We start from the raw sequence: 22,605 nt of genomic DNA, 5'->3' as shown, positions 1-22,605 counted from the left end.
GGTCCCTTTAGATTGTTAATGTAGATTGTATACAAACAAATGTAAAAAATGTTATGGTTAAAAATGTGTTTTTCTGTGATTTGTTGTAGGCTCCTAAGTGGACCATAAGGTTAAAAATCTAACCAAATTAAGAAAACGACAAAAAAAAAAAACGAAGTAACTCTGCCAGAGTGTGTCTCTTTTGCCGGTCCCAAGAATCGACAGAAGTTCATTTGTAGTTCTAAACATATTTAGGGTGTTTTTTACTCACTTTTTGTCTATCCCACGACGTTATTCCTCTCTCTACAGCATCCGTCACAATTACATGCACATGGCCAATTATGCAAATTACGTCATTTAGTGACTTATAGGACAGCCAATAGCTACTTTCCTTACTGAGGAGTTGGCAACAATGCCCAGGTGCTTCTGCAGCTATGACTAACATACACCGTTCAAAGGCACTTAAATGATTTGTCTTGCCAATTCACCCTTTGAATGGCACACATCCACACGCCAGTACCTCAAGGCTTACAAATCCTTATTTAACCTGTCTCCTCCCCGTCATCTTCACTAATTGAAGTGGATTTAACAGGTGCCATCAATAAGGGATCATAGCTTTCACCTGGATTCATCTGGTCAGTCTGTCATAGAAAGAGCAGGTGTTCCTAATGTTTTGTACACTGTGTATAGCATCATGTTTTCTCTAATACGAGTGCTGTACGAACCTTAAGTTCTCACATCACAAGAGTTCTCACATTCTGGCAACTCTACTTATGCCATAACGTTTCCTTCCAGCGCGTTCGTCTCTCCTCCGCTATTTCCGCTAAACTTGTCACATGACAGATAAAAAAAATCCTGGCATAAGCATTCACTTCACAATCTTTCTGTTATCATTCAAAAAAGACAGTAGGCTATTCCATCCTCCGATTACGACAGGAGGTTAAAATGTTAGCATGCCTTCAATTCGACAAGAATGTGTGATATTTGAGGAACGTGCAAGAAAACAGGACTTATAACCATTTTGGTGGGGACGACTTCCAACTCAATCACGGGATATCCTGCTAACTTAACGGGAGCGAATAGTTTATCTAGGCCTACGAAAGAGGAGAAAAGTACATTTTCAAGGGAAATGTAATGCTAAAAACAATGTCTGAACCAGATAAAAAGGAAATCACTCCAGAAGAGGCGCCGGAAAATGGAAAGGGGATAAGAAACAGTGGAAATACATCTGAAACTGGGAACAGAAAAACAAAGGGTGTAAGTGATATTTTGTAGGATATTGCTGACGTATCACCTATCCGTGCTCCGTTACATTTCCAAGTCGATACATTATATAGTATTTTCTTTCTGTCATTGTCTCATCACATGACCTCATACTTAAGTTGTTTGCGTTCGTGCAGAGTACGGTATGTGCATAGTTTTATAAAGTTGCTCTGGGCTACTGTAGGCTGTATTTAAAAAAATAATAATAATAATTATGATAATAATGCATGAAATAGTCATGCACCAACTTTAGGCTCTCTTACTGGCCTGGCAATAATGCGTTTTGTCACAGCCAACACACCACGCGTGTTTTCCTTTAACGTTTATATTATACATGTCATCAACATGTTTGTTTGCCTATATTGGGCGGAGCCTTTTCCCCTTGAAATTAGAATTTTGGTTCATTACACACTAACTTTACTTAATTATCTTCAGTTGATTGTGTTGCCTTGACACTTATCAGCCTATGTACATAATACATAGTCAATGTCCCTATTTGCTCTAATGCTTTACTGATATCAAGGATCCCATGGATTCATATGATCATATATTGTACCAATTGCATGACTTGACCAGTTGGATCACACACTTCATTTTTCATCCAGCGCCTCTATTTTTCAAGCGTCTTCGAGTGGTCGTGCTGATTTGGAATCACAGTTTAACTTTTTTACATGGACAGGTGGGTGCTGATCCTAGATCAGCATTCCTACCTTAAGACACTTTATACATATAATAAACCTATAGACACTACTGTTTTGTATTATCTAGATATGGCTATAATATACCAAAGGTTTTATTTGCGTAGAGTATTCACCGGCTGCTTTTATTGTCTGTGGGGGCGTTCCAGGATTTTGACCTTGCAGCGGTGTACGTGTCAGACGCCCAGTATAACAGGAACATCTTTTTTGACACAACACCTCAGGCTATAAGGTAGGTAGGTAGTGATGGTTATGTTTAATGATGTTAGGTTATAGTTGCCAGAGCATTCAACTGGTTGAATATATCGAAATAGACAGAGCATGTATTAGAATAAATACAAATAGATAGAATCTTGTCACTTGTAGCTTAAGGATAGCATTAGCGGTAGTCCTGCTATCATAGGCCATATTTGTGTGTGAGGAACAGACGGAAAAAAAGAAGACAACCCTCTCTCTGACTATCTATGTTTCAAGATATTGGACAATTCCGTTGAAATATGGATTCTGGTTGTTGCTTTTCTTCCACAGATTGTACCTGCTCTATAACCATTGGGGGTTCCAGATCCTTGTGTATGCCTTCATCCTAGTGGACCTGGCTTTGGCCATCTTTGAAGACCCAGCAGTTGTCCCTCTGCCAATATGGGTAGATATCCACAATGATATTCCTCTCAACTTGGTGTAATTCTCAGTCTTTTAAAATGCCAATGTTTTGGGCCAGAGATAATGAAACATTCAAAGCAGTATGCAGGAATTATTGTCTCTTGAAATCGTTACTAATAACCCTGTTTCTTTAGGCTTGTTGTATTGCTCTTTTCATGGTTTAAATATATCCACAGTTGTATTATGTGTAGCACTGTGTGTGACCTCTGTTTTGTGATGAGAGTACCAGGGTCGTGTTTATTAGGCCTAGGGCACATTGCCGAAATGTTCTGAAACTGAAATGTTCTCATTGGACAAGGTCACGTAGCCCCTCCTGTTTCAAAGCATTTTTTCCCTTGTTTGCACCAAATGAACACCCGGTCAAACTGGGTTGAATTGCTAACAATTGGTTGTACATATGCAATCTTTTACTGAATTGATAGCAGGCACACATTGTTTTTGTCTCCCTCAGGTTACCTCAGTGATCGAGCTTGTCTGTCTGGCAGCCTTCACTGCTCGGCTCGTGCACTACGCCAAAGTCATTCCCCGGGAAAGGTTTTGGAAAGACCCCAAGAACATCTGCATCTTTGCCATCATTTTGGTAGGTGCAACTCAAATAATGGAATTATTTTTAGGTGCAGGAATAAAGCACAGGGGAACAGCAATATTCCGCAGACCTCCTATTTCTTATCTGTATTATTTTTCAGCCCAGTCCTGGTGTACTCAAGTTTAGAGAGTGCGTATTACCCTCATGTTCTTTAGTGGAATACAATATAGTACAATACAACTTTATTTGTCCAACTACTACATTGGAAATGCCTTGTCTGCTCTGCTCTCTCCTACCTCTCCTCACAAGACATGCACACTAGGGTCATTGTGATCCAGTGCTTTTGATTCAGTGTGCATATCTCTGTGTAGGTACAGGTACCGGAATAATACATTTTAATTTATTATAATTATTTTTATCCGGCGACAGCTTATACATATTCTGTATATATGAACAATACTGGAATCAAACCCAAAAGCAAGGTATTGCTAACATTTATTAGTCTCGGTCGTTGAAAGAAATCGCTTACTACTTTGGCCAAGAAGGAGTTGGGAAACCTACCCAGTGACTGTCAGTGTAGCAGCATTTGAAGGAACTGTATGACAAGTTGAGAATGTGCTGAGAAGTGCTTTGCACATTGTTGTGAAACAACCTTTAGCCCAAAGTTTCCCTGTGTCAGGGATTCTCAACTCCTAGTTACTTCCTAGTGTTAACGCTATGACTCAGTTTGATTCAGAATAAACAAATGACTCCTTTTGAATGCAATGTTGGACACCGCTAACTCCTGTATTGACCATGTATGCAAACATGTATTGATAGATATAGGTGGTAAAACATATTTCAATGTAAATTGCATGACTGGGGTGGTGTTGACTCTTGATTGAGCAGTGTGTGGAAAAGAGGAGCCCAATTTTGGAATTGGTCTAGCTTCAAGCCGTCATGCTGCTTGAAGCTAGACCCAATTCCAACTTCCAACGCTGGGCTCCAATTTAGGAAGTTTGAGAATTGCTCTGAAATAATCCAAAATGCTGAATTGCAAATCAACCACTAGCCATTACACTCACCCGCTTCAGGATTGGATAGATGGAAACAATATGGCTACAATACAATTGCCACACTAAATCTATACAATTTACTTTGGTCTCCAGGAGTCATTAGAAGTAGATTTGGAATTTAGCATACAACTTTGAATAACTACTCCCATTACAATGAAAGAAACGGGGGTAATACTTTACATTATTCTCCTCCTCAGCTCTCTCTTGTTGACATGATCATTTATGGGGCATTGAAAGCCAGTGGTTTCTACGCTGTCCGCTGGTCGCGGGTACTGAGGCCCCTCCTACTGGTCAATATCACTGAGGGAAGACAGGTAAAGTCTGTCTCTCTGTCACACACATCATCTTCCCCCTGATTCAGAGGGGTTGGGTTAAATGCGGAAGACACATTTCGGTTTAATGCATTCAGTTGTACAACTGACTAGGTATACCCTTTCTGTCACTCACATTCTCTCTTCCTTCCTCTAGCTCCGGAGAGCGTTCCGAAGCATCCGGAACGCACTGCCTCAGATCCTCTATGTCTTCCTGCTCTTTATGTTCAGTGTGCTCATGTTCTCACTCATGGCCCTCAAACTCTTTGGAAAAAGGTAAGTCAGGATCAGGAATTGTAGTCATATGGGCATGTCTGCCAGCATTGTAAAATCTCGGACAGGGGTGACCATTTTGTCTGCAGAGGCCTGGTCTGAATGCAGGCCTTTATTCCAGCCAAGCATTAACCCTGGGATGCATAGTAAACATGGCGCCCCAAGAATGCATATGCCGGGTCAAAATGACCCGATACTGTAAAATCTGTGTTTGATACACATGGGTCTAAAATATGATCAATTTTGTGGAACATAATTGTTTTGAGTGATGATTTGGGTCTTTTTATTATTTTAGATGTTTTTAACTGCTCTTCAACAGTTTGATACACATTCCAATGATAACATATTATGAAATTCCATAACGGCTATTGAAAATATGAACATATTGTTCTTACAATCGTTCTTACAATCAAAGTTTCACATTCAACCTTTTAATGTGAAGAACAAAATAAAACCACCTTAAGCACGTTTTGTAATATTTCTAAACATTTATTTGAAAATTCAAAGTTCATCATCAATATGAATGACAACACTAACAGTTGTGAATTTAGAAAACATGAACACTAAAAGGAACAAAGTTTGCATGTGTGTGATGCTTACTTATGCTGTCTTAGTCCATGCATTTGTTACAAACAACAAGCATGTGACTGTGCTCTTTGCAGACAGGTGTGTTGCACTGAGAACACCAGCAGCTGACTTTTCTATCCTTTGCGCTTGGGCACAGCTGGCACCTCTTCTGGACCTGGCTGCTCTGAGTGGTGGTGGCATGGCTCTCTTTCATCACCCCACAGCTTTCCATTGCCTCAGTTCATCTGTGGAGATGGGAGAACCTTCCAGAAGGACAGCCATCTCTGCAGCACTCCACCAATCAGGCCTTTTATGGTAGTGACCAGACGGAAGCCACTCCTCAGTAAAAGGCACATGACAGCCCGCTTGGAGTTTGCCAAATTGGCACCTAAAGGACTCTCAGACATGAGAAACAAGATTATCTGGTCTGATGAAACCAATATTGGATGGAATGCCAAGCGTCGTGTCTGGAGGAAAACTGCTCATCCACTGTGACGCAATCGCTGGGGATGAACCTTCCTCTACAGTTTGGAAGTTCAGTTCAGGAAGTTAAAGCTTGGTCGCAAATAGGTCTTCCGATTGAATGTCAGGAATTGTGAAAAACTGAGTTTAAATGTATTTTGCTAAGGTGTATGTTGACGAGTGCAATGCAGTGGATTCCATGGGAAATGCATACGGATCATATTTGACCCACATATGGGGTTGGGAAGCAAAAACTCCTTACTTAAAAAAATAAGAAATAAAAAAACAGAGCTAGGGTTAACACGTTTGATTCAACACCTATTCTATCAAGCCTTTTATTAGTTGAATCAGGCGTGTTCATGCTGGGTTGGAACAAAAGCCTGCACCCATGCTGGTCTGGTCTAGCTGGCAAGCAAAGAAGTACTACCAAATGCGTAGCACTTCATAAAGTTGCACTGAAAACTACCATAGTTTCCTCTATAAGAGCAGGTCTAGAATCAGCTTTTATATCCCAATTCCCAAACCTAATCTTAACCATTAGAATGAAAAGCAGTGCTCTGAGGGGCTATGTCATCCTACACCGTCCTTGTGTGGTTAGTAGAGGACATACTTCCAGTTTGCAAAGAGGGAGGGGGCTAGGATCAAGTTGCCCTTAGACAATTTAAAGTTTTTTTTGGGGGGGGGGGGGGGGGCAATTGTTGTTGGACATAATGCAAACCACATTTGTGCTGCTGCTTCCTCCCTAGGGGCCTTAAAACAATAGAGGGACGCCCCTATTTCACCAACTATCTGGAGATTGTCTTTGATCTCTATGTCCTAGTCACGACTGCCAACAGCCCGGATATCATGTGAGTACCCTGGGTACATTATCCAACCTTATTCCTTATGATTTTTATTATGAATTTATTTTTGTTATGAAGTCTAAGATTTGAATTCTTCTTTTTAAAGCTAGAATCTTTAATTGAAAAAATAACAAAGCTGGCACCCCACCTCTGTTTTGGTAAAAAGCTTAGAGGTGGGCTTGGAGAAATGTAACCACTGCCAAATTCATAGACAGAGCTATGGATGCAAGGGATGACCATCCACTATGTCACAAATTATAGTTTTAACTGTGTTTTGAGGCTAGACAGTGTTTGTTTACATTGCTTTTACTCCAATGTTTGTAAACAATCTTATATTTTGGGTTCTGATGGAGTATGACAGTTGGACTGAGCTCATCAGGCATTTATCAGTTATTCTTTAAGAATCAATGGGTATTTATCATTAATTTATAAGTCAGAAAATGGATGTAGCATTTAAATATTCTAGCTTTAACTGTATGACTTTTGATTTGTAGTGCAACTTTAAGTGCAAAGCTGCCTTTTGGCATGCCCCTTTCTATATACACAGTGTATTAGGTACACCCATATAGTACTGGGTCGGATCCCACTTTGCCTCCAGAACAGACTGAATTCTTCGAGGCATGGAAATGTTGTTCAAGGGACCTAACGTGTACCAGGAAAACATTACCCCACCACCAGCCCATACCTTTGAAACCAAGCAGGATTGAGCCATGGACCCATGCTGCCTAGGACAAATCTTGACTCTGCCACCAACATGATGCAACAAGAACCTTGATTCGTTGGACCAGCCAATGTTTTTCCACTCAATTGTCCAGTTTTGTCGATCGCGTGCTCACTGGAGCCGCTTATTTTTGTTTTTAGTTGATAGGAATGGAACCTCGTGTTGTCTTCTGCTGCAATAGCCCATCCGTGTCAAAGACCGACGAGTTGTGCGTTCTCGAGATGCCGTTCTGCACACCACTGTTGTACTGCTCCGTTATTTACCTGTTGGTGGCTGGATGCACCATTCTCGGTAAACCTTAGACACTGTCGCTCGTGAAAAGCCCAGGAGGACGGACATTTCTGAGATACTGGAACCGTCGCACATAGAACTGACGATTATACCACGTTCAAAGTCGCTCAAGTCACTCGTTTTGCCATTCTAATGTTCAATCGAACAGTAACTGAATGTCTCTGCCTATCTGCCTGCTTGATATAGCAAGCCACGGCCATGTGCCTCCTTGATATAGCAAGCCACGGCCATGTGACTCCCTGTCTGTAGGAGCAAACCATTTCCGTGAAAGGGTGATGTACCTAATAAACCTACAGCAATTTTGCTGGGAGTAGATTATACTTGCAATGATGGTGATACGAGTTGGGTTTTGCCTACTGAAGTTGAATACACTGGTTGTTAGTCGCTCTGGATAAGAGCGTCTGCAAAATACCTAAACTAAAATATCACAAGTAATTTAATTGTTTAATCTTTAATAAATAGACACGTGGACAAATCGTTTTTTATTTTTGTCTTTATTTCCCTACGTAGGATGCCAGCGTACAACTTCAGCGTTTACTTTGCCGTGTTCTTCATCACCTATATCCTCATCAACACCTACATCTTCATGTCAGTATTCCTGGCGGTCGTGTACAACAACTACAAAAAGTACCTGAAGGTAGAGTGGGCGGACAAGACAATGATATAAGCTATTTCTTTTCAAATATAAGTAGCCTTGGCTTGTGTGAGATGGCATGGCTCCTGCTCCTATCTCCTGGCTCTGTAGATTAAGGCAGCTTGGTGTCTTACCTAACCTTATCTAACCTCAACCATTTGTGGGGAAAATGCTAAACTGAGACAAGATCAGTGTCTACAGGCGACTTCATCCTACTCCTATCCTATGTACCCAATCAGGAAGAAGTACGGAAGCTCGTCAGGGCCAAGAGGCACAAGATGGTGCGTGCCTTCGGTGTGCTGCAGGAGAGGAAGGGAGAGGAGGAGCCTGTGGTAAGCCAGGCCTGTTGGAACCAGCTTGTGCGGTTGGTCCAGCCGGACATCAGCAACGCCCACAGGGAGCTGCTGTGGAGCGTCTCCGACGACAACAACAAAGGCTGCATAGGTGAGTGGTTGGAGTCTACTTCACACAGAGACCCACACAAAGCTGTGTTACATGCTGAGTAAATTGCAGATGGACCTGGATAGGTGTTTAATATATCAGCTAACATCCACATCATATGATGTAGCCATTTGAAGCCAGAATTCCCAGTCACTGACATGGTACACAACCATTGGTTCATGCAATGCAATGCCTGCAATGTAGTTACCCTGGAACGTGACCGTAGTGTTACCCAAGATGACCAATGCAGCACCTGCTTTGAGCTGAAGCCTGAATTAATTTAATCCTTTCATCCACCTGTGCAGGGAAAGTGGCATTTGTTCAGCTTGCGGACCTCCTGAACATCCAGGTGATCATGATGAAGTCACGGCCTCACCCCCTCAAGACATGGCTCCCCTCTCTCTATCTCTCCTCCCCCAGTCGTCTCGTCTGCCGCATGGTCCAGCACAAGTGAGTGCAGCCAATGAGTGTAGATGTTACTCAGCAGACGTACAGGGAAGAGGTTTGGGGGAGCGTGTGAAAGTATCTGAAAGTAGACAGTGCCTTCGGAAAGTATTGAGACCCCTTGACCTTTTCCACATTTTGTTAGGTTACAGCCTTACTCTAAAATGTATTCAATTGTTTTGTTTTCTTCAATCTACACATAACACCCCATAATGACAAGGCAAAGACAGGTTTTTAGAAATGTTTGCTAATTTATTAAATGTAAAGAACATATCATATTTTACATAAGAATTCTGACCCTTTACTCAGTACTTTGTTGAAGCACCTTTGTCAGCAATTACAATCTTGAGTCTTCTTGGGTATGCCACTACAAGCATGGCACACCTGTATTTGGGGAGTTTCTCCCATTCTTCTCATGCTCTGTCAGGTTAGATGGGGAGCATAGCTGCACAGCTATTTTCAGGTCTCTCCAGAGATGTCCTGAGTTCATCAAGGATCTCACTACTTTGCTCTGTTAATCTTTGCTTCGATCCTGACTAGTCTCCCAGTCCCTGCCACTGAAAAACACCCCCACAGCATGATGCTGCCACCACCCTGCTTCACCGTAGGGATGATGCCAGGTTTCCTCCAGACGCATTCAGACCAAAGAGTTGAATTTTGGTTTCATCCGACCAGAGAATCTTGTTTCTCATGCTCTGAGAGTCTTTAGGTGCCTTTTGGAAAACTCCAAGCAGGCTGTCATGTGCTTTTTACGGAGGAGTGGCTTCCTTCTGGCCACTACCATAAAGGCCTGATAGGTGGCGTGCTGCAGAGATGGTTGTCCTTCTGGAAGGTTCTCCCATCTCCACAGAGGAACTCGAGAGCTCTGTCAGCGTGACCATCGGGTTCTTGGTCACTTACCTGACGAAGGCCCTTCTCCCCCGATTGCTCAGTTTGGCTGGGTGGCCAGCTCTAGGAAGTGTCTTGGTGGTATATAACTTCTTCCATTTTAAGAATGATGGAGGCCACTGTGTTTTTGAGGACCTTCAGTGCAGCAAACATTTTTGGGGCCCCTTCCCCAGATCTGTGCCTCGACACAATCCTGTCTCGGAGCTCTACGGACAATTTCATTTGACTGTCAACTGTGGGACCTTTTATCACAAGTGTGCTTTTCCAAATCTTGTCCAATCAATTAAATTTATCACAGGTGGACCAATCAAGTTGTAGGAACATCTCAAGGATGATGAATGGAAACAGGATGCACCTGAGCTCAATTTCGAGTCTCATAGCAAAGGGTCTGAATACTTACGTAAATAAGGTATTTCTGTTTTTAATAAATGTGCAAACATTTCTAAACCTATTTTTTTGCTTTGTCATTATGGGATATTGTGTGTAGATTGAGGATTTGTATGTTTTTAATCCATTTTAGAATACGGCTGTAACGTAACAAAATGGGAAAGTATTCAGACCCTTTGACTTATTCCACAAGGCACTGTATATCTTTGTTTCTTTCTGTGTGTGTGTGTGATATCCAGGGCATTCATGTACACCTATGACCTGATCATCCTGGTTAACGCTGTGTTCATCGGCCTGGATGAGGAGGACCCGTTGATAGCCAACGTAGAGTGGGCTTTCCTGGTTCTCTATCTCCTAGAGATCCTCCTCAAACTGTACAGCTTCGAGCCGCGCGCCTTCTTCTCCAGACACCAGTTCTGGAATTGGTGAGAAGCCCAAACATTTTTGTCCGGTTACGCGGGCAGCGATTTAAGCCTAGTCCTGGACTAAAAAGCATGCTTACTGAAGAATCCCATTGAGCTTGCTTTTTAATCCAGGACAAAACTCAATCTTAATCTGGGAAACCAACCCCTTGTGTTGCCAGTAGTAGTATACATAGTATAATTTGTTGTTTTTCCTTCAAATACTTTGAGCGTTTTGAGGGTCTGCACTTTTTTGACTTCCATTGTGTCAGGCAAGCTCAATCAAGAACGGCTGAAGTTGAAAGAAAAAAACCCAGTACTATTTCAACCCAGGTCTGCTCAATAGTAGAAGTTTTATGTTCCCCTTACGCCATGTAGATGCAGCATCCCTAATTCTGTGACCAAGGCTTGCGTACTGAAGTGGTACTAGCTGATTAGGTATATGATGATTGAACTGCAATGAAAGGAGACCGTTTCTGCTTCGGTTTAAGTATTTGTGTAGTAAGATCTTCCTCACCTCTATGCACACAGGTTTGACACCATCATTGTCATCACTGCCTTGATTGCTATGATCATCAATTCAGCACTGAAATTATGTAAGTAAAACCTAAATCGGTGTTAGGGAAGGGAAAAGGGATACCTAGTCAGGTCTTTGACATTTAACCCAAACCCTCTAAAGTTTGAAGATTCAAAACCAAAATGGGCCATGTTCCTGGACACAGACTAAACATAGTCCTGGATTAGAATTCCATTAGATTCTCCATTTAGCATGCTTTTTATTCCAGGATTAGGCATAATCTGTGTCTGGGGAAACTGGCCCAATATGTCTTTAAATCTAGCACATTGTGTTATCGATGACTTCCACTCTTTACTCACAAACAGTACATATATTATTTATTTGTTAGTTTCTTTATTAAGGGCTCAGCAGCAGTGTGCCTACATTTCCGATTGTAGACCACTATGGCATTTGAGAACTTTTACTGTTATTGTTTATATTAAGGCAAATACAATATCCAACTTAATTGTCAATTTTTGTCTGCGGTTTGCTGTTCCTCATGAGCCACCCTCTGATGGCGGCTCATTGTTAATGCTGGCTGCTGTTGACATTGAGCTAACATTGAGGTTTTACGTTATTTCAACGCTGTGCTGCCCCTGGGGAGCAGGAGTGGAAGGTCACCTATAGTAAGCCTCTCGTTTGTTTGTTGGAGTCATCCTATTGTTTCTGTTGCCCATAGCTCTTTGACCTTTTCATGTATTATTTTAAACCTATTGAATGAGGGGTCATCGTTATGTTTCATTTTTGAAAATGAGCAAAAGTACAATGAAAGATAAAATGGTACTTTATTCATGTTTTTTATTTTTATTGATGACTTCTGATGGAGATTCATCAATTAAATGATTGAAAAATCAGTATAGTATATAATGACATTGGTAGAGGGTGGCATACATTGGTGATGGATGAGGTGTTTCCTACTTTGAGGAGCTTGTTGAAAAGCGCTATAAATCAAACTGCTGCTTCCTATGTTGACTTGGGATGCTGTTTATTTTCTTTGTCTTCTTTTTCTTTATGCTGTCGATGGTGCCCTCTACTAACTTGCAGCGTAGAACACATGCATGTAAAAGAATTTAGCCCTCCGAGTCTGCCTGGCGTTCATGTTGTGATGTTCATGTGTTTTGTCCCAGCTGGAGGCTACACCAGCCGTCAGATCCTGGACATTGTGTTCATCCTGCGCATCCTGAGGCTCATACGAGTGGTGGACAACATCAAAAGGTTAGGAGGTCAAGGACTTCCATTTCCTGTATGAGCAGTGTCTGTTGTGTGTATGCTTCAAACTTAAGCTGTGAAACATTATCAAACCGTTTCCCTTAACTACCAGAGCTAGTATCTGCAGTAGCTACTGTGACAAAAATGATTTTGCAGAAAGACCTATAGAAGTCAGATATGGTTGATTTTGATATTCTCATTCATAGACTTGGACGTGGAACTCTTCTTGATGTTATTTTTCCCCCTCAGGTTCCGTGCCATCATCAACACCCTCATCAAGATTGGACCAACGATACTCACCTTCGGACAGCTCATTGTCGTAAGTTGTTAGTGTGCAGTTAAGTTAAATTACACCAAGAAGTTATTGTGTTTATTAATGATATTTATGGACTCTAAGTGTGACTCTATTCCTGCATATTGAGCTTAAAGTGCCAATCAGGAGTTGAAACGATACCAAAGTGTACTCCCCTCCACTGTTTCACTAAAAGGCTAAGGGATGGGGCTGGAGAAATGTAACCACTATCAAATTCATAGACAAAGCTATGGATGCAAGGACTGACCATCCATGAAATTGTAATTATAGTTGTAACCATGTTTTGAGCCTATATGGTGTTTTACTTTGTTTACAAACATTGGAGTAAAATAAGCTTGTATTTTGGGTTCAGTTGAACTAAGCTCATGAGATTGACGCTTGTAAGGGATATCCAATGATTCCAAAGGTCAAGATGAATCAAATTCCCAATCTGTCAGCTGTGTATATCCAGCTATATGCCTCAACCCTAAATGAATGGAAAAGATAAGGACTACAATTGTGGCGCTTATCTCTTCTGTTCATTTTGGATTAGGCCACACAGCTGGATCTACAAATTAGATGGTCTTGGTCATTGACTCACATTTAAATTACACTGTATTATGACGGCTGAAAACATCAGACAATTGATTGGAGTGAAATATCCCTCTATGTAATCCTGTGTTGCAACTGATTGATTGACTGCATAGTTGTTCCATATATTTTTCAGGTGGTCTATTATATATTTGCCATGGTGGGAATGGAGCTGTTCAAAGGGAAAATACGCTTTTTCGAGGCCAACTCCACTGATCCGGATAAGGCATTCTGTGGAAACCCTCTGCTCAAAAACTCAGTGTTCGCCAAGCACAACTACTGCAAGAACAATTTTAACAACATTGTTTCCTCTTTTATCCTGTTACTGGAACTCACCGTGGTCAACCAGTGGCATGATATCCTTTTCAAAGCTTGGGAAAATACAGATGTTAAGCTAAAACCAATACTTTTTATGTACTCGTGTGAAAATGTTGCTCCAAGATATAAATCTTGAATTGAAATGTACAGTAAGCAGTGGTCACTGACTAAAACTTTACAGTAGGTTAGTGTGTAGAGGGTTAAAAATGAGATGAAATTGCACTATAACCTATCCTTTTTCTTTAGTAAACAGTCTTCATAGCTTATTTTAGGATCCAGACAACTGGGTAATTTCTCAGTGTTTCTCAAAGTTGCCAGGCTAACTTGACCACTCAGTGAAGTATTGTTACTATTTTATTATTTTCTTTAATGTTGGTCCCACTGCTGTCCAGCGGTTTCACCGCGGTCACTCACATCTCAGCCAGGATGTTCTTTGTCCTCTTCCACATTGTAGTTGTCATCATCATTATCAAGTAAGAACAAGTCTCCTTTGAAATACTGAGAACCTAACAGACTTCTTAATGATACTCTATTGCTGAATTACAAATCCCCCCCAGGCAATACTGTAGATTTAAAATGATTAGACAAGTTTAAGTAATATGGTAATAACTTCGCTTTGTCTTTTGATTGGCTTGGAGGAATGTCCGCCATATTGCTTATACCCATGTAATAGTTTCAGATCTGCAGGAGTGCCTATGACTTGGTATTTGATAACTCACTCTTTGAGAATTGAGTATCGCATGCTTTTTTTCCCCTCAGTATTTTCATTGCTTTCGTCCTGGAAGCCTTCTTCGTGGAGTACACCGTAGACCAAAGTAACCTACAATCTTCTCTGGAAAAGAAAATTGAGGAACTGGAATTGGGCGTCAAACAGTACGTGCCTGATAGTTTTGCAATTAAAGAATTATAATTTTTTATGCCATGAGGTGGGCTCGATTTCATATTGAGTTAGAGGGGTGAAAGTGTAGCATGCATCATTTTCTGTAGCCATGAGTCATGTTCCAAGCTAAACCACATACAGTATTCCTGATGCACTGCCTTAAAATAAAGGGTTTGCTAATTGCTTATTGGCCAGTAGGTGTGGCAGACTGGGGGATGTTCAGGGAGGTGAAATATTCAGTGTTCCAGATATAAATGTGATGAATTGATACGATTTCCTATTCAACATGACAATCATAGCTGCTCAGTCTATGCAAAACATTTCAGAACGTTCTGTAACGATGTATCCTCCTGAACAGCCATGTTTATCTTGATTTTTATTGTGCTTTCTCTTTGTGCCAATCAGAGAGAAACTGGATGGAAACTTGGTGGATGCCATGGAAACGAACGACAATGATATGGGCAACTCTGAGTCGACCAAGGAAAAACCTGCACTCATGTTCAAGATCGCCTGTAAAAGTAAGCTTTGAGGAGAATTCATTGCATTACTGTCTGAATCACCTGTATGGTGGTATGATACATTTTATACCTTGGAAATCTATTAACGTGTATGGAAATATGCATATGGCAATTCATGCACTTTCAAATATTATGGCTGCTTATAATGTGTTGTGTATTCTGGATGTACTGAATTCACAATCATAGAATCACATTGAATCATCCTAGTTACACAGTATGTGACGAATTATGATTTACTACCCTGTAAAAGGTTATCAAAAACTATTTTTTTCAATAGGAAAATGTAAATCTGTGTTTTTGTTAGACAAGTTCAGGTAGTAGTCTACCTGAATAGGACTTTCCCTTTTAACCATCTGTACTGACCTCAGCTTTCTGCCTGCTTCCTCCCAGGATACAAAACCGTGGATGGTTTGTTACAGAGGATGTTTGAGGCGGACCTAGACCCAGAGGATTTTGCGGAGGACGAAGATTTCGATCCCAATAACCCATCAAATCTGAACTTCCCAAATCCAAACTTTGATTCTGTATAGCCGTGGTCAGAAAGGGAATAAATACTCTAAATTAGCTTTCTGTTTTTGTACTGGAATGCCTTATATTATGTATCATCATCATCAAAAATATATATTTTATGAAATATTTCTAGGTTTATGTAAAACAAAATACACTTTAAACGGGTAACATTCCTCAATGTGATATTTAGCTAGGTATATTCTTTCATTTACTTATTTTTGTACATCTCTTGACAACACAATCCACATTCATCAAAAATGAGATTGTATTCTTGTTTGAGTATAGATTATCAAATGCTGTTTGATTTATCTCTATCATGAAGGGAAAACTGAAATGATATAAAATGGAATATCTACTGAGGTAATTTGCTGCAGCATAAAAGGTTGTTTCTATTGGGAAATCTGACTCAAATACAGACTTTACTCATTTATTTTTACTTTATTTATATTGTCATTTATGCACAGTTTCCCGGATACAGATCAGGCCTTCTACTGGACTAAAAAGCATGTTCAATACACAATCTCAATTGTTTAATCTGTGTCCAGGGAACCAGCCCTTGAAGTTCAGTCACATCCAACCAACCTTCAATACAACCATTACTCTGTAGGCCTATGTACATCATTATTTCTCTATTAATAAAGCATACCAGCAAAGGGCTTTCTTGTGATGTATTATGTGCAGCCAAACTAACATTTCATGTAACCAAGCATTAATTTACCAGAGACTGGTTTGCTCTGACATCAGTACAGCCACTTTCTTCACTTTTTCAAGTAAGGTTTGGCCGTTTGGTGCATAGCCTACCCTACCTGACACCGTGCAGAGATTATTGCGATTGGAAACGGTTGGATAGCTACAGTGCCTTCAGAAAGTATGCACACCCCTTAGCTTGTTCTACTTTTGTTGTGTTTACAGGCAATAAAAAGTCACTGGCCTACACACAATGCATTATGGGGTATTTTTATATTTATAAATGAAAAGCTGAAGTGTCTTGAGTCAAGTATTCAACCCCTTTGTAATTGCAAGCCTATTCAAGTTCATGAGTAAAAATGTATTTAACATGTCACAAGTTGCATGGACTCTGTGTGCCGAGGTTTTCCAATGCCTCACAAAGAAGGGCACCTATTGGTAGATGGGTAAAAAAAATCTGACTGAATATCCCTTTGAGCATGGTGAAGTTATTAATTACACTGGATGGTGTATCAATACACTCAGTTACTACAAAGATAGACGTCCTTCCTAACTCAGTTGCCGGAGAGGAAGGAAACCGCCAACAGTTAGAGTTTATTGGCTGTGATAATAAACTGAATGGATCAACAACATTGTAGTTACTCCACAACACTAACCAAATTGGCAGAGTGAAAAGGAAGCCTGTACAGAAAATATTCCAAAACATGCATTTTGTTTTGCAACAAGGCACTAGTAATACTGCAAAAAATGTGTCTAAGCAATTAACTTTTTATCTTGCATATAAAGTATTATGTTTGAGGATAATCCAATACAACACATTACTGAGTAGTGCACTCCATATTTTCAAGCATAGTGGCGACTGCGTCATGTTATGGTTATGCTTGTAATCGTTAAGGACAGTTTTTTTTTTTTAGGATGAAACAGAATGGAGCTAAGCACAGGCAAAATCCTAGAGGAAAAGATGTTTCAGTCTGCTTTCCACCAGACAGTAGGAGATGAATTCACCTTTCAGCAGGACAATAACCTAAAACACAAGGCCGAATCTACCCTGGAGTTGCTTACCAAGAAGACAGTGTATGTTCCTGAGTGGCCCATTTACAGTTTTCACTTAAATCTTCTTGAAAATCTATGGCAAGACCTGAAAATGGTTGTCTAGCAATGATCAACAATCAATTTGAAAGAGCTTAAAATATTTTGAAAAGAATAATGGGCAAATGTTGTACATTACAAGTGTGGAAAGTTCTTCGAGACTTACCCAGAAAGACTCACAGCTGTAATCTGCTGAAAGCAGGGGGTTGAACACTTATCTAATCAAGCTCTATTAGTGTTTAATTATTCATAAATGTTTTTAATTTTTTTATTTTATGTTCTTACACTTTGATATTAGAGAGTATTTTGTGTAGGTCTTTTACAAAAACTATACAATACAATATACCATTTTAATCCCACTTTGTACCACAACAATGTGGAAAAATTCAAAGGGTGTGAATACTTTCTGTAGGCACTGAATGTGTGCACACTGTGCAATGTGAGTTGCCCATTCTTTATTAAAACATATTGCTTATTATCAATGGCTCATGAGTTTAGCACATATGTTAGTATTTATCATAACACAAAATATAAGAATGTATTACTCCATTGTCGAGCTCGGACCCAACTTTGCTATTTTGTGATTCTTTTAGAGTTTATTTTTACTTTCTTTTCACGAAATGTATCCACTATCATTTCTTACAACCGACAATAATTTTTGAACATCAGATCAGCAGTTACTTACCCCAATTGCGGCTTCAACTTCGACTTCGATTCATCTGCCCTGGGCTCTTTCTGTAACGCCAACCCAATTTTCAGGGTATGCAAGCAGAAACGCTGGTGTTACGGAGGCAGGAGACGGGGAGGCCTGGCAAGATTAAAGCAAAGGGAAAGCCATTCACCTCTTCCCTCCATTCTATTTTACGGCAAAATCCTCTGCTTTTCTGAAACATGGCTTTCAGACAAGATACCCCCCCATGGCTATTCTCCATTAACAGGAGAGTAGAGTCAGGGAATCGAGAGGGGGAGGTGTTTCCCTTCTTATCTACAACAAATGGTTTGCTGACTCGAGCACAGTGGTGGTCTCGACCCATTGTTCACTCACCTTGGAATACCTGATGGTGAAATGCCTTATAACTCCCGAGGGAGTTTTCAGCTGTTATCGTGACTGTTGTATACATTCCACCTCAAGACAAGAAATGTAACACGCTGGCACTTAACGAACTATACGAGGCCATAAACAAGCAGGAAAACGTACATCCGGAGACTGCAATTTTACTTCAGCATCATTAAGACATGTGATACCCAACTTCCATCAACACGTCTCCTTCACCACTAGGGGCGATCGATAGTCCTAGACCACTGTTACTCTTCCCACAGGCAGGCGTACAAGGCCCTCCCTCATCCGCCATTCGGAATATCAGATCATGACTCCGTACTGTTTACAAGAAGTACCCGTGACTCACTCAGTTGAGAAATGGTCATCAGAATCAGAAATTATGTTACAGGACTTTACTAGCGCTGATTGGAACATCGACGAGCAAACCACCTCCGTCCCCGGCTTCATAAGGAAATGCATCGGCGACGCCCACACAGTGAAAGTTCACTGCTTCTCCCATTCAATGAACAACGAGGTTGGCGCTAAGCTAAAGGACAATGCTACCACACACAGGGCTATCGCAGACAGCCCTGAGGCTACGGCTGACAGGAACACAGCCAAGTACAAGAAGTCCCGCTACGACCTCTGTAGAGTCATCAAACGAGCAAAAGGACAATATAGGAATAAGGTGGAATTATACCACACAGGCTCTGACGCCCGCCGCATGTGGCAGGGGCTACAGTCCATTACAGATTACAAAATAACACCCAGCCGTGATCTGCCCAATGATGCCTCTCTTCCAGACGAACTCAATGCATTTTATACACACTTCGACCTTAACAACAGGCGTACCGTGCGTGGTGCCCCCACCGACCCGGAGGACTGAGGGATCTCGCTCATTGAGGCCGATGTGAGTAAGGTCTTTAATCAGGTCAACACTCGCAAGGCTGCGGTGCTGGATGGTATTCCAGGCCGCTTTCTTAGAGCATGTGCCGATCAGCTTGCAGGCATATTCCCTGTCATTTTTAACTTCTCCTTGTCCCAGTCTGTAGTCCCCACATCTTAAAGATGACTACCATCATTCCTGTCCCCAAGAACTCTAAGACTTCATGCCACAATGACTACCGCCCTGTAGCACTCACATCTGTAACCATGAAGTGCTTTGAAAGGCTGGTTGTGGCACACATCAACTCCATCATCCCAGACACCCTAGACATACTCATTTGCATACCACCCCAACAGATCCATAGACTACACAATCCCGATTGCACTCCACACTGACCTCACCCACCTAGATAAAAGGAATACCTATGTTAGAATGCTGTTCATTGCCTACAGCTCAGTGTTCAACACCACTGTCCCGTCCTAGCTTAGGACCCTGGGACTGAACACCTCCATCTGCCTAGTACATCACTGAGGCTGAGCTCCCTGCCATCCAGGACCTCTATATCAGGTGGTGTGAAAGAAAGGCCTGGACAATCATTAAAGACTCTAGCCACCCAAGCCATAGGCTGTTATCTCTGCTTCCTCATGGCAGGCGGGGCCGTTGCATTAGTCTGACACCAGCAGGCTCCTGAACAGCTTCTACGCCCCCATATCACCAGGGGCAAACTACCTGCCCTCCAGGACACCTACACCACCCGATGTCACAGGAAGGCCAGTAAAGATCATCAAGGACAACAACCACCCGAGCCACTGCCTGTTCACCCCGCTATCATCCAGAAGGCGAGGTCAGTACAGGTGCATCAAAGCAGGGACCGAGAGACTGAAAAACAGCTTCTATCTCAAGGCCATCAGACTGTTAAACAGCCACCACTAACATTGAGTGGCTGCTGCCAACATACTGATTCAACTCCAGCCACTTTAATAATGGAAAAAATGATGTAAAAGATGTATCACTAGCCACTTTAAACAATGCCACTTAATATGTTTACATACCCTACATTACTCATCTCATATGTATATACTGTACTCTATACCATCTACTGCATCTTGCCATCTTTATGTAATACATGTTGTCATGACGTTGGCCTGGGGGGTAGGTTTGTGACAGTCATAAATAACTCTCCTTTTTCCTCTCTCTACCCTACTGAGGTTACATTTGCAAAAACCTTGGTTAACATAGAGATTCTGGGAACATCAGTAGGTGGGGGGGAAATTAGCTATATTCTGGTAATCCGAACAATTGAACATATGCGGTGGTATGTCAGTTCGGTTGTCATCTGAGACATTCTCATCAATGATAAGATGACAAACTCTACAGTGGAAAGTCTACACATCAGAGTTATCGGATTCACATGGAATTGTTGTTCAATTTAAATGTTTGAATATGAAATTATTTGTGAAGGGATGAAATGTGATTTTAGCTTCTAAAATGTGAGATGTGGGTTTTCATAAGATAGGGCTGCTCACTCAGTGGCCCGCCCACGTGAAGAGACAGAGGTTGTAAACTATGAAACACACCCCTTTTCTCCCTTCCTATATAAAGCCTTGACGACAATATAACTTCCTGTTCCGAGGATGTGAGGTCAAAGGTCCGATGTCAGAATGGTTCAGATGATAACTACAGAACGAAGCCAACATCAGCGTGAGCTTTGGTTGCGAATGGTATGAACTTTGAACTCTTATTCACTACAGAAGTGATACCTCCTAGCTGTTGAGTTAGCAACAGCAGCTGCAAACGCAGGTTAGGAAGGAACAGACAGAGTATCCCGGCTACCAAACAACAACGTTACTACAACGTACCCAATTGACCACCAGAGACATTCTTCAAAAGACAAAGGACTCGGTTTGGCAACACGGCCTTCCATCTACCACCAACCTACTGAAGCGCAGCTCAGAGTAAATATTTATTGCATTTTCCTTTTCCAAATGGGAAGTAATTTAGAATGCATAAGTTACTGTATTTATGATAGCCCAGCTTCTTCCCTTTGTTCCTCAGTCTTCCCACTCCTTCACTCAACCCAGCCCCTTTTCTTTTGTGTAACAAGCTGTCATATCTGTTCCGCCCGCTAGGGACGTTTTCCTTTATGACGCAATTTGTAATCAAATTATGATTAATTGTGTGTATGTGTAATTCTGTGTGATTAGTTAGGTACTTAGAAAATAAATAATTAAACCCAATTTTGTATTGCTGATTCATCTTGTAAAAATAAAAATAAAGATAAAAGAATTTACAACTTTCAGATGAGACTGAATTAAGACGATTGATATTGACTGCTATTGATGTAAAATATTACTAGGTCTTTAAGAGTTTATTCGGAAGATAACAGCTCTATAAATAGTATTTCATGGTGCCCGACTCTCTAGTTAATTACATTTACATTATTAGCTCAATCAGGTGATTTTAATTACGGAGAAATTATTTTACAGAATAGCATGTCATATCAATTAATCCGGCATAGCCAAAGACACGACAATGTGTCACTTTAAACAATGCCACTTTTATATGTTTACATACCCTACATTACTCATCTCATATGTACAGTGCCTTGCGAAAGTATTCGGCCCCCTTGAACTTTGCGACCTTTTGCCACATTTCAGGCTTCAAACATAAAGATATAGAACTGTATTTTTTTGTGAAGAATCAACAACAAGTGGGACACAATCATGAAGTGGAACGACATTTATTGGATATTTCAAACTTTTTTAACAAATCAAAAACTGAAAAATTGGGCGTGCAAAATTATTCAGCCCCTTTACTTTCAGTGCAGCAAACTCTCTCCAGAAGTTCAGTGAGGATCTCTGAATGATCCAATGTTGACCTAAATGACTAATGATGATAAATACAATCCACCTGTGTGTAATCAAGTCTCCGTATAAATGCACCTGCACTGTGATAGTCTCAGAGGTCCGTTAAAAGCGCAGAGAGCATCATGAAGAACAAGGAACACACCAGGCAGGTCCGAGATACTGTTGTGAAGAAGTTTAAAGCCGGATTTGGATACAAAAAGATTTCCCAAGCTTTAAACATCCCAAGGAGCACTGTGCAAGCGATAATATTGAAATGGAAGGAGTATCAGACCACTGCAAATCTACCAAGACCTGGCCGTCCCTCTAAACTTTCAGCTCAT

General features: G+C 41.0%; 1 protein-coding gene across 1 annotated transcript; it reads left to right on the top strand.

The window, feature by feature from the left end:
- The first annotated feature begins 795 nt into the window (after window positions 1–795).
- Window positions 796–17,969, top strand: LOC139370570 (two pore segment channel 3). The gene is made up of 19 exons (XM_071110143.1): window positions 796–1,236; window positions 2,090–2,172; window positions 2,469–2,583; window positions 3,052–3,180; window positions 4,379–4,495; window positions 4,650–4,768; window positions 6,541–6,642; window positions 8,159–8,285; window positions 8,522–8,726; window positions 9,029–9,173; window positions 10,682–10,867; window positions 11,375–11,439; window positions 12,527–12,614; window positions 12,858–12,927; window positions 13,628–13,847; window positions 14,192–14,282; window positions 14,569–14,682; window positions 15,095–15,207; window positions 15,598–17,969. Exons 1-19 carry the CDS (start codon window positions 1,114–1,116, stop codon window positions 15,735–15,737), a joined length of 2,352 nt encoding a protein of 783 aa, XP_070966244.1. The 5' UTR covers window positions 796–1,113; the 3' UTR covers window positions 15,738–17,969.
- Window positions 17,970–22,605: the final 4,636 nt, after the last annotated feature.

This window comes from Oncorhynchus clarkii, chromosome 17, assembly GCF_045791955.1.
Source record: "Oncorhynchus clarkii lewisi isolate Uvic-CL-2024 chromosome 17, UVic_Ocla_1.0, whole genome shotgun sequence".
NCBI classification, from domain to species: domain Eukaryota; kingdom Metazoa; phylum Chordata; class Actinopteri; order Salmoniformes; family Salmonidae; genus Oncorhynchus; species Oncorhynchus clarkii.
Note: the sequence above shows the minus strand (reverse complement) of the source record. Positions and strands in the feature narration are given on the sequence as shown.